This window comes from Meriones unguiculatus, chromosome 6 (genome assembly GCF_030254825.1).
Source record: "Meriones unguiculatus strain TT.TT164.6M chromosome 6, Bangor_MerUng_6.1, whole genome shotgun sequence".
In the NCBI taxonomy this organism is placed as follows: Eukaryota; Metazoa; Chordata; class Mammalia; order Rodentia; family Muridae; genus Meriones; species Meriones unguiculatus.
Genome location: NC_083354.1, coordinates 21155241 through 21168094, shown reverse-complemented (window position 1 = coordinate 21168094; position 12854 = coordinate 21155241). Strand labels below are relative to the sequence as shown.

At 44.7% G+C, this 12854-nt stretch overlaps 1 protein-coding gene and 1 pseudogene across 4 annotated transcripts in view; one reads left to right on the top strand and one right to left on the bottom strand.

The window, feature by feature from the left end:
- The window catches only part of Tln2 (talin 2), a 401812-nt gene that overhangs the window by 141471 nt on the left and 247487 nt on the right, over positions 1-12854 (bottom strand). For all 4 annotated transcript variants that reach the window (XM_060384836.1, XM_021638296.2, XM_021638297.2 and 1 more), the window contains 4 exons: positions 8321-8476; positions 4729-4830; positions 3560-3636; positions 424-604 (listed from right to left, as the gene is read on the bottom strand). In XM_060384836.1, the coding sequence (XP_060240819.1) occupies positions 424-604; positions 3560-3636; positions 4729-4830; positions 8321-8476 (516 nt within the window). The remainder of the gene's footprint in view (positions 1-423; positions 605-3559; positions 3637-4728; positions 4831-8320; positions 8477-12854) is intronic.
- LOC110549290 (high affinity copper uptake protein 1-like) lies at positions 9329-9857 on the top strand (annotated as a pseudogene).

The window sequence follows — 12854 nt, the reverse complement described above, 5'->3', positions numbered from 1 at the left end:
GAAGACCCCCCTAAACTCGGGTAACGCTAGGCCACAGGTTGGGATCCTGGACTATGTTAAAATGGAAGTTGCGCACCAGCATTCACCTCTCTGCTTCCTCATGTGGTGCACAGTGATCAGCTGCCTCACACCCTTGCCAACCCCTTCTTCATCACAACGGACTGCACTCTCAAAGTGTCAGCCAAAATATACGCTTCTTTCCATAAGTTGCTTCTGCCGAATGTTTTATAACTGTGACAAGAAATATAACTAGATCCAAGGCCCCACACTCTCTAGCCACTGGGTCTGGAAAGGAGCGATTCGTCATTCAGTTACAGGAATGATGACTCGTGGCTCAGACGGGAGGCAGAGGGTTCCCACACAGAACCCGCCGTCATCCCTGATGGCCCAGAGGTTAACAGACAAGTAGTCAGGAAGTCTCACCAGCGGAGGCATGTGTCCTCGGTGCATCTGTCCAACCATGACCTGCTGCTGTGGCGAGGGCATGCTACCAACATTGAAAGTCTCAGGCCCACTGGAGCCAGAGCGCATGACCGCTGGCAGAGCCACGGAGCCATGCTCTGCCTTCCCAGTCCGGTTAAACTGCTGCTGCAAGATGGTAGATCTGTGGAAGAGACGGCTGGTCAATGCCGGGCAGCCACCCACATGCCGTCTAGGATGGTGGGAAGACAAAGATGTGCCCTGCCCTAGCTGTGGAGGCCACTTAAATAGAGCACATGGTGGGCAGGGAGTAAGGGGCAGCACTGAGATGCTCAGGAGAAGCATGGGAGATGAGTCCAGTCAGGACCAGTGTCCTGGTGTTATAGGGTTCGTTTGCTGTCAAGACAAAACAAATGGCAGTCCTGTGACAGTGATATTCTGAGGGAAGATTGGGGTTTGCCGTCTTACCACTCGGTCAGTCCCATGCAAAGAACATTACTCAACGGGTTTCTATTCTAGGAGGTGATAGATCTATCATTTGCTTGATGGGAAAACTTCTCACAAGTTCAGGACCACTGACCAGAGGGCCTTTGTACGCACGCACATACCAACTTTAAGGCTTTTAGAATGAGCGGTAGGTGCAAAGGACTTTGCGGATGTGCAAGCAAGGAGCTAGATGTAGGGCAGTTCTTTGTCAGGGACCCAGCAGAGAAGCCACAAGGAGCGTCTGGGGAGTGCGGGTGTGACTGCAGAGATGAAGAGGGTTTTTTACACCAGCAGGCAGGGGCAATCAGACTAGCCCTGCTGACCAAGTCAGTATTTCATGCAACAGACATCTGTAGAGAGCCAAAGAGGTGAGCAGAGGTAGCTGGTGGTTAAGGAAGCGCTCTAACAGGTTAAAGCACTGAGAGCCATCAACTGTTGAGAGCTTGGACCTAAACAGAACATCCACATCACCTTGGCCCTGGTGGGGGGGTGGGGGGTGGAAGCAGGGGGTAGGGCAAGGCTCAGATTATGGAAGAGGAGGAGGAAAGGATGTAAGAACACAAGCAGATGGGAGGAGTGCTGCAAAGTGCTATCTACTGGTTATGGTTGTTCTACTCAGGAGTCACAGCAGGCACGGCTATCCGCACACCAATGAGCCTGTCAGCATTCTCGCATGGAGTGGGACTTGAGACAGCCCACCGCTAGCTGAGGAGGCACTGGGGGTTGGTGTCTGCTCAGGGAGGGGGAGCCACTTTTCTCTGGTGGTGTAGTAAGCAGTAGGTTGTCCGTGTTCCCAGCACCCATGCTCATGGAAGCAACCTCAGACCTAAAAGTAGGAGGCAGACTTGTTGAGGAAAGAAGGGTTCAGGGGAACAGAAAGGCGGGATAAGAAGGTAATGTGGGGTGAAAATAATACTCTGTGCAAAACTGTAGAGAATGCCTAGGAAACATTCCTTTAAATGAGCTCAGAATTGACGGCAGCAGGGAGACAAGGTCTGGAGGCTGCTTTCTTATACCTCAGCCAACAACCATGTGTGAAGAGAAGGAAGGTCTAAGGGTCAGGGCACTTGACCTCCTGCTCATGTCGACTTAAATCTGTGAGGAGGCACTAACAGTAGAGGAAGTCTCAGTGGCCCCAGACAGCAGGGGCCTAGCACTTTGCATTCCCACACTTACTGGACTTCTCTTGTGAGATACGCAAGTGCTAAAGATGCTATAAAACAAACACGGTACTCTGACAGGAAGCACAAACTCAATACTCCCCATCTGACAGACATTAGTCAACCTAAGGACTTAGGAGATTCTTCCATAGCATACAATAGCCTGGAGATGTGCCATGGACAGCTTAGCTCCAACCTTCGCACTCACAGGAAACAAATTTTTTGGGTGGCAACATCTGCTGTTCTCTTACATAGGAAGTTGAAGTGGGATCAAATGAGACAGCATGCTGGACTCACAGAATAAAAATGAACAGAAGAGCAGTCATCACAAAGACCTGCTTAGCATGAGGGTGTCTGTGCAGCCTTCTCAGCTGGTGTCCACTTACTAGGTATTTCTTACTTTCACTAAATCCATTTTCTCATTAATAAACGGAGCTAAAAGATCTGAATCAAAAGCTTTGTTTTACTTTTAATTATGTTTCTCTCTCTCTCTCTCTCTCTCTCTCTCTCTCTGTGTGTGTGTGTGTGTGTGTGTGTATGTCAGGGGTAGTTATGTGCAGGTGACTGCAGAGTCCAAAGGAGGGAGGCAGATGCCCCGAAGATAAGAGTTCTGTGTGGTCGTGAGCAGCCCAGTGTTGGTGCTGGGAACCAAACTCCGGTCCTCTATGAGAAGAGCACACACTGTAATGGCTGGGCTATGTTTCCAGCTCCAAGCTTTGAATTGAAAATAACAAGAATCTTGAGAATAGCAAACAAAATGTGCCAATGTGTTATTTGTGATTCCATCATCAAAACCAAATATAACAAGGTGATACTCCAGATTTCCACATGGGCTCATGAAGGTAGACAATTCAAGAATGGGCCCTAGATTTGCTCTGAGCATGGTTCCTATGAGTAAGGTTTTTTCTTTTTCTTAAAAAAAAAAAAAAAGTATTATTTTATTTGTGTGTTTTGCCTGCATGCATGTCAGCACCACGGGTCAGATTCCCCTGCATCTGGCATTACAGGCAGTTGTAAAGTTGCCATGTCTCTGAATCAAACCTGGGTCCTCTGGAAGAACATCCAGTGCTCTTACCTGCTGAGCCGTCTCTCCTGCTCTGAGGGTAAATTCCTAGCCCAGTCTCTTTGCTGCCTCAAAACGTGTAACAGGGGTGTGGCATGTTGTCAGTGCTTTGTGTGCATTCACCCCACCAGTGGCCAGCCTCCCAGACTCCAGGATGGAATCAAACAGAAGCCAAGTTACAGATTCTGGTGCAATAACACGATCCGTGAAATTTACATGCAGAACAGGACCCAGGACAACTGACTGCTTCCTAAGATGGATGTGGACAGCATGGCCTATACAGGGGCCCCATGAGATGCTGGCACCCACACGGGACAGCTGTACCACACACACTGCTCAGCTAGGGGCCGTAACTGAAAAGCAAGTCTTGACTAACCCATCAGCACCTCAGCTCAGGAGGAGGCAGAGCCCTAGTACCCTGGATACTTACTTTTTTGGGGAAACTGACTCTTCTAACATAGTTGACTCCTCATCCCCTTCCAGCCCAAATCTATCTTTGCTTTGTTTCTGGAGGCAAAACAGACACAACAATGAACATCAGCAAGTCTTAACACAGGACCACTGAAAAGAACTTCTGAAGGGACACAAACAAAATACCCAAGTTGACTGCAAATTCCAAGTGTTGGATAGTTAACGAGTGAAAAACAAAAGCACGATGCCAATAAGGCAGAAACCCGTGACTTAATCTATAAACACATCAAGTCCTGTGCTGATACTTACACAGCAAAAAGCCAGGCACACTTATTAACATCCTATCAGAATACGGCTTTTGAATGGGTTACATTGGGAGGCCTTGAAAACATCTGATTTTCTATATGGCACAGGGTGTCATTATGTTTGAAAAGAACAAAAACTCAGGAAAACTACAATGAACACTTTTAGTTCACCACCTTGGCTATGTAGAGAGGAAGCCTGTGAGGAATGAGGACAGACAGTCCTTTCTAGCTTTAACTATCAACTTGACACAACTTGAGCAATTCCCTAGAACAATGTGACCTGTGCCTATGCCTGTGGAAGAAGGCTGTGACTGTTAACTGACACAGGGGGGCCCAATCAACTTTGGGTGGAACTATTCTAGACTATATGAGGAAACTGGCTGAGCATGAGCCTGCACCAACCATCAACAATCAAGCCTCCTTGGTTTCTGTTCTATTTCTGTGGCTGTGAACTGTCTGGTTAGAGGGAATGATGCTGTGTATGCAGCAAAGCAAGTAGGCCTGACTTCAAGCTCCTACTAGGGTTCCTGCCCACACCTCCCTCCAGGATAGACTTTGACACGGACATAGAAGCCACATGAATCCTTTCCTCTCTTCAGTTGCTCTTGGTCAGACTGTCTGTCACAGCAACAGAAACCGAACTAGAGCACAGAGCATTGATCCTTACCCAGCAGTAACGGGTACAAATGTGCACTGTGGCAAAAATCGGACAGGACCAGAGTATTCAAGGTCAGAGATCTCATACACAAGCAATACTAATGCTGAAGACTCAATCTGTCAATCAAACACTTCCATAAGGATTCCACTTTCCACTTGACGCGGTTGCATCAAGCCCTTTACCAATGCAGCCTCAATTTTCTTGGTTTTCATCAACATGACATACCTTTTTGAGGATGATGTCAATGTATCCTGCAATCAGCTGGGATATCTGCTCCCCCTCTGTGGTTTGCACTGAATAGTAGCTTTCCTGGTACTCCCCAAAATCCTAAAAAGGAGCATTAGAAGACACACAGTTGTATTAGATCTACCAGGTGATATTAGGCTACAGGGAGCAGCTATAAAGCTCTGGGACATGGCTCACTTTTCACCGTTCTCAACTCTTAGGAAAAACTGCGCTCTAAAAATATATTCAACAGTGGAGAGTAAACAGAAACAAAAATAAAAAGCTGGGCTTGCCCAGCCTCAGGGCCTAAATTCAATCACTGAATCCAACATGGTGGAAGGAAAACACTGACTCTGGCAAGCTGTCTTCTTATTTCCCTGTGCCCCCTGCCTAATACATGCCAACATAAAAGTGGCATGTGACTTTGCAAACTGTAAAGGTAGACAGACAGGACTGGAGCCTCCAGACTAAAGGAGACCTAATGTGGTGAGCTCTGGGGCTTCTTTTGCAACCCACATAACCCCAAGCAGAGAACAGGAGAGGGCAACTAACGCAGCCATTCCTGAAAAGCCCGTTCTTTCCAGAGGACAGGAGAGAGAAACCCATGAGAAAGCTGGGTAGGAGATGCAGCCCCACCAGCAGCTGAAGAGCACCGAGCCCCAGACATGTCAGGTAGGCGAGAAGTCTGCTTTATTTTGACAATGAACACAGTGAATTTCTGTGTGGACCAACTGTCCACCCAGAATCATAGGCCTCTCACCAAAGTCACAGAGCAAAAGTGAGCAATGTGAAGTGCCTTCTGCCATCACAGAAAGAGCCACCAGATCCCGACTATATCAGAAAGGTGAGGTGGGCTGGGCACTGTGGCACACGTAAAGTCCTAGCATGGGCTGGGGGAAGTGGGGAAGACAGCAGCAGAGGCAGCCAGAAGCTGTGAGTCTACTGGTGAGGTCCTGCCCGGTGAACTAGATCGTGAGCTACATGGTAAATACCTCTCCACAAACAAACAAACAAACAAACAAACAAACAAAGATATAGTAAGGGCTGGAGAGATGGCTCAGCAGTTCAGAGTACTCCCTACTCTTTCAGAGAACCTGAGTTGGGTTCCCAGCACCCACGAGGGAGCTCACAACCATCTATAATTCTTTTTCTATTTCTAATTCTTCAGGCCACTGTATCAGGAACACGTGAGATGCACAAACATATGCAAACAAAGATACACATAAAATAAAATAACATATTTAAAGGAAACAATGCAAAATAAACAAACAATAACCCCAAACTCAGGAATCTTTCTCAGCATGTTCTCTGGCCACAACGGAATCAAACTGAAAGTCAATAACAGAAAAACAACTGGGAGCTCTCCAAACAACTGATCGGGAGAGAACCAAAGCAGACACCAACCCCAGAGAGTCAGCAAGGAAAGGGGAAAGCACCAGCAACTGGGATATCAGTAACAGCTCGGGGTGGGACGAAGAAATTTCTTAGGAGAAACTTCACCTAACTTTACACCTCGATGAAAACCCGTTCTCTTTCTGGGGCCAAGTCATTACCAAGCTTGGTATAAATATTTCATGTTTTCAAAATAAAATTTTGTTTTTTTAAAAAAATACTTAGAACTATTTTAGATAGACCAAGTACAGTATTAAAAGAGGTATAACAAAAATAATTGTCTCCAACTTAGCTATTCCTGACTTTCTTTGTTTTAAATACAAATCATCTTATTGACACAGCAACAGAAAAAAAATCACTATTATAACTACAGACTTGAAAGCTTTATGCACTGGAATAGTTGCTACTCACATAGCCGCTTATATTTTTCTAGAAATGAAGAGAAACGGAGCTATTACACTTAAACCAGCTAATGATTATAGTATGTTATAATTTAAAATTCATTTCCCAAAAGTACCACTCAAACGTCTCAAAGCAATTTCTTCCAGTCTTCCTAAATACCATGCATATATGTATACTCTTTTAAAATGTAGAGATAACCCATGACTTTTCACAATGAAATAGGAGGACATGGCTCTCTGAGAATAAGCACCCATTGTTTTAGGGGTTGTGTGGGTCCATCCAGCTACGGCTGACTATGGAAGGTATAGATTCTAAGGAGTCTTTTCAATTAGCCTATCATTCTATGATCAAATTATGTGACTGTGCTAGCTAGTTAGTTTTATTATTTATTTATTTTAAACTTAAAAAAAAGATTTATTCATTTTATTTTGTATGTGATTGTTTTGTCTAGATGTGCATATGTGTAGAATGTGAGCGCTTTATACCCATGGAAGTCAGAAGAAGGCATCAGGTCTTTTAGAACAGTAGTTACACATGGTTGTGAGTTACCGTGTAGGAATTAGAACTAGGTCCTCTCTAAGTCTCTCTAGCCCCAGATAAGTTTTAACTGTCAACTTGACAAGATAGGATCACTGGAGAATACAGCATCAACTGGAAAATTACTGAGATTGAATGGGCTTGTCAACATGTCTATGGGGAGCTGTCTTGACTGTCCATTGATAAGAGGAAAACCCAGCCCATTGTGGGCAGAGCCATTCCCTAGACAGGGGCTCCTGAAATATATGAGTGGAGAAAGCTATCAAGCACAAGTAAGCAAGGTTCCATGTGTTTATTCTCTCTCTGCTCTTGACTATAGATGTCTTGCTTTAAGTTCTTGCCTTGACTTGCCTGCAATAATGGAGGAAAACTGCTTTTGTTCAAGGTATTTTATATCACAGCAAAAGAAATGAAACAAGAACAAACAGTAACCAATAATTCCTTCTAAACTCCTTTATACTTTAAAAAAAAACCACATTATTTTAAGATGTCTACATGGAAATAGACTTTAGTCTATAGTTAACAACTTCCGGTACTTTAAACTTCTTTCTTCTTGCTCAACTTGCTTGGCAAACTACTTGCACTTTCAAGATTCACATGTAAATATGTCCCTAGATGGCTAAATAGTTCTATTCTACTAATAGCAAAGTTTGGAGTTGAGCAGGGGAGAAGAGGTCAGAAGCCTAGGATGATCATTTACCTTCTACGAATTTTATACTGTTTTAACATCTCATCCAATGCTAGAAACTGTGAAGCTGTTACTGTTATCCCATTTCAGCTGGGGAAATCAGGGCTCACAGAGGAGAGGTAACTTGAACAACGTCACAGAGCTAGGAAGTGATGTAGTAGAGCTTAGTGTTACCCCAGATTTCTACTGTTTCCTCAACATTTCCACACAGTTGGTATTCTCTCCAGGCAGGATGGGAAACACACTCCTAAGCACAATTCTTAGGTGGATTTGCACTTGAGCCTTAGTTTCCTTTCAGGATATACCAGAGGTATCATCAGGAGCACACAGTGGAGAGTCCTCCTAGTGAGCATCACTTTCCAGTCAATGAACTTGGATAGAGCACGAGAGAAGTGGTGCCCGGAAGATCCCAATGCTGCTCAGCCTGACTTCTGCTCCAGTGGCCCTATGCCCGTGCACTGCCTCAGCTTCTCCCTCCATGCTGGCCCTATAAGACCAACAACCCCCACGGCTGCCCTCCAATGCCACCCAGGACCATACCAGTCAGTACCCTCAGTGCCTGGCTATTCCTACCAGTGTGAAGCTCTTGGGTGAAGCTGCCCAGCGCTTGACGGTGGTGAGCGGCCACTCCTGCAGCACCTCCTTGGTCTTCTCATCCACGCGCATGACAGAGTCCTTGGTGATGCCCAGGAGGCGGGGGACCAGCTTGTTCTTGCCTTTCATTTTCTCCTGGAATGAGGGAGGCCAGGGGTCACCAGCCTTTCTCGAATGCAGTGGTTTGGGTGTGTTTAACCTGCACTCTGTTTACAAACTGTGTAGGGCTTCTAGAAAAGCCAGGTGAACGAATCACCGAGACAAAGGATGGATGAAGCAGAAGGATACCAGGATACCGGACAGATTCACAAGGGTATGCTGCTTCCTGGAAGGGAGCGTTACTTAGCACGAGGGGATGCTCCAAAACTGTATCAGAAGGAAGAGACAGAATGGGAGAGACACCCAGAGAAAGAGACAGGAAGGTGAAATGCAAGTATTACCACCCCAGGGAGCATGTGGCTGGGTGAAGAACAAGGGAGGAATAATGTCGAATTCAAGCATGTAAAGTGACCCCAAATGGCTCAGTCAGGATCTCTCATTATGCAGAGGTGTGGCCCCTCCCCCTTTAAAACACATCTCTACATCCACCTCCACCTGCAGTCCTTGTTTTTGTATATCTACTGGTCTCCATCCTTTGTGACAATGTTTTCAGCACTGAAACAGTTGTCACTGTATATTCACTGCACACAGTTAGGTCATTTTCCTACCAGCATATAATGGACAATGAGCATATCCCTGCCACCGCCATCCCCAATTTTGTTTCCTTGAAACAGGGCCTGCACTGGCCTGGAACCCGTGGTAATGATGCTGTCTCCTAAGCGCCAGGATTATAGCTGATTCTAAAAACAGAATTAATGGGCCTCTGCTGCGGTGGCAGGGGCCTGGTTGAAGTCCAGGCTGGTGAGGGGATCCAGTTCTGAGAGGAAGGCGCTGGCGGTGGAGCTCAACATGGGAAGACTTTTCTGCTGACTCTCATCTTTTTCTGGTAAACTGTATCCTTCCGACCACATGGGGATGAACCACATGGACAACAACGGTACCATGCCACCTCACTATCACCCGACCCCTTCGCCCTCACATGCCCATGGTGGCAGAGACAGCATGGTGATGATGCCTGTGACCTTCTACTTTGGCTTCAAGAATGTAAAACTACTGTTTTCCAGTTTGGTAATCAACACACCCGGAGAGAAGGCTGGCGTTTTGGTGGCAGTGTTTTTACCAGCAATGTTTTGTGAAGGACTCAAGATAGCCCGAGAGGGTCTGCTGTGAAAGTCTGAAGTCAGCATTCGCCACGATTCCATGCCTGTCCCAGGACCAAATGAAACCATCCTATGGAGACACACAACGGATGGGCAGCAGATGCTGAGCTCTGCCACCTCCTGCAGATAGTGCTGCACATCACCTAGTCATCAGCTACTTCCTCATGCTTCTCTTAGCAGCAGGGGCTGGGACGGGATATTTCCTCCTCAGCTGGAAAAAGGCAGTGGTAGTGAACTTCACAGAGCACTGCCATTAACATCAGACTCCACATGTGGCCTTACCAATCACTGGAGGAAGCATCTTGGGGCCGGAAGATATGATTCCTCTCCAGCCATCTCTTCTCTCCCCTGTCTCTTTATACACACACACACCTACTGAATACAGGCCTAGTTCACAGTCTCTGAGTAGTGGTTCTTCAGGTAAGGTGAAATTGACTTTTCTCTTGAGAAGCCACCAGTGCGATGCCTTCTCCCTCATCATCCTGAGCCTTGTCTAATCCAGGTAGCTTCCCAGTTGATGACTTGGTTATCTGCTTCTTTTTACTTTTATGTTTTGGGGTTGTTTATCTTTTTGTGCATTTTTGTTTTAAACAGATAATATGTATAATTGGTGGGTGATGGAAAGGGATTTTAACTTCAAACAAGATTGATGGCAAATACAGACATCTCACCCTACTGGGACTTAAATTTTACACTAGAATCTAAGCTCCAGTCTCGACTCAGTGAGTGGGAAACACACTGTGCCTTCCACTGAAATTCTTGTCGGGTGTGGCAAGTGGTTAGGGACTAAACACAGGCCTGGAGTTTGTGGAGTATGTAGTCTTCCTCACTCGCCAACTCATGTTCCCACTTACCATTTTGATTAGAATGAACTTGCCAGTCAAAACAAAAACAGGACAATCATTTTAAGACAACAGAAACAGAGACTGTTAAATGAAACTGCTTTACTTTGGAAAAATAAAAACAGAATTAACGACTGATTTAATAGTTTAAAAATATAATGATTCTTCTAGATTCTTCCTAGACACTTAGACGAAATCTTTTAATATAATAGTGATTCAGGAAGAACACACAGGTAGATATTTTTGAGACTTCTGGATAAGAAGTATTGTTCTAGCAAAAATATTGAAATGGGAATAAAGGAAAACGGAAAGAGCTTTAACTCAAAACACACACCCGAGAGAGAAGGAGGGAGGGTGAGAGAGGGGAAGGGAGAGGGTGGGAGAGCCAAACAGAGAGTGCAGATAGGGGAGGCATAAAGACACAGGATAGAGGGATGAGGAAAACAGTACAAAGAAAAAGTCTCATGGCAAGAAAGCTCAGGAAGCAAAGGACTGGAGAATAAATATTTGCAGCATGTATGTATGCCAGTCAAAACTTCTATATACTATCTGGAAGTGTTCTTATAAATCAGAAAAAAAAAAAACAAAAAAAAAAAAAAACAGAAAAAAGAAAAGCAAAAACAAAAAACCAAAATGATGCAGAAACTATTTACAATCATAAAAAAATTAGCAGATAATATTTCTGTCAAACAGTTTTTTAAAAATCAATTCACAGAATTGAATAAGTTATTAAAGGAATAATAATTAATAGAAGTTAAAAATGGCAAAGCCTAAGGCTGGAGAGACAGTTCAGTAGCTAAGAGCACACACCTGAATTTGCATCTGAGAACCCACCTCAGGTGTGAATCCAGCTCCAGGAAATCTGAAGCCTGTGGTCTTTACAGGCACACACTACAATACACACACGCACACACACGCACACATGCATGCGCACGTGTGCACACTCTGAAAAATTGACAATCCTACCCAAACAGAGCCTTAAAATTGCTTCCACGTTGACACAGCCTCCCTTTAGAGACACTGTTTTTAATTTTTGAGTGTATTTTATAATTTTGTTACAAGAAACACAAAGGGAGTTCTTCCTAGTGAAAGGCCGGAAAGAATTCCAGTTTCTAATAACAGAGAAGACTTCACATAAATAAATAAGCTATGCCATAGCCAAGAAACATATTTCGAGGCTTCAGAATCATCTTGTAGGGGTGGGGGAGATGGTTCCATGGATAACACCATGTGTTGCTCTTGCAGAAGAAAAGTCTGGTTCCCGGCACTGTCACGACAGCTAACCCACAGCTTCAGTTTCGAGAAATCTCAGACCCTCATAAGACCTCCGAAAGTACTTCACATGCATGGTATACAAACACACAGACACAGAGAGAGAGAGAGAGAGAGCGAGAGAGAGTGCAATAAAAATGAAATAGAAACTTTGTAGGAAAACAACACATTTTATGGAAGCAAATTATTCATAATATTCACAATAAGAACTACCAGATACATGATCCTACAACAACAGAAATTCTGTATATAACAAAGAGTCAGCCTCATGCATCACAGGGTAGCCTTGATCACACTATCTATCCAAGGATGGCACGAAACTCCTGATCTTCCTTCCTTTCCCAAGTGTTGGGACTACAGCCAGAGCTGGCTAATGAAACAAAAATTTAAAGAGGTCTGTGTATGCTACATGAGAAGATGCTGGTAATGAGTGTCTCATGTGATCTGTACTATTTTCCTTATTGCTAAAATTTCACTTCTTATAGCTATACTGTCAGCACTATCAGGAAGAAAAACTCTTCAAGTGGTATGTGCTGAAATACATACACCTACACAGCTGTCATCAGTAAGCAGGTGTGTAATTCACACTCACAGAATGCGTGTTTGGGGGTTGTGTACTCACACCTGACATGGGCACCTGTGCTTGCAGTTAGGGCAGGCCTCATCCACAGACCTCAGATTCCACAAGACTGCTATCATCAGAGTCTCCCATTGTGAAGGAAAAGACTACAAACTTGGTTAAGGAAGTCAGAGGCAAATGGGAAAGCCACAATGGGAACAAATGTCTATGTTTAAACACATCTTTAGCACCAGGGCTGGTGGCCTAGCACTCAGTTCTTCCAGTTCAAGGTCAGTCAGGGCTACAGAACGGGACCATGTCTCAAAATGGACAGACAGACAGACACACACACACACACACACACACACACAAAAATAGAAAGACACACACACCCAGTTTCCACACGAGGGGATCCAGTGGTGTCAGAAAATGTGTAGCAAAGCTTGCTATGACCCTTAACCCCTCAAAAGATAGTGAGGAGAGTTCAGATCTTTTTAACAAATGGTCAGTTTCAGGACTGGGACAAATAAAGTATCACATATATGACATGATTTCAATTTAGTTGTTAGTGGTCAAACATG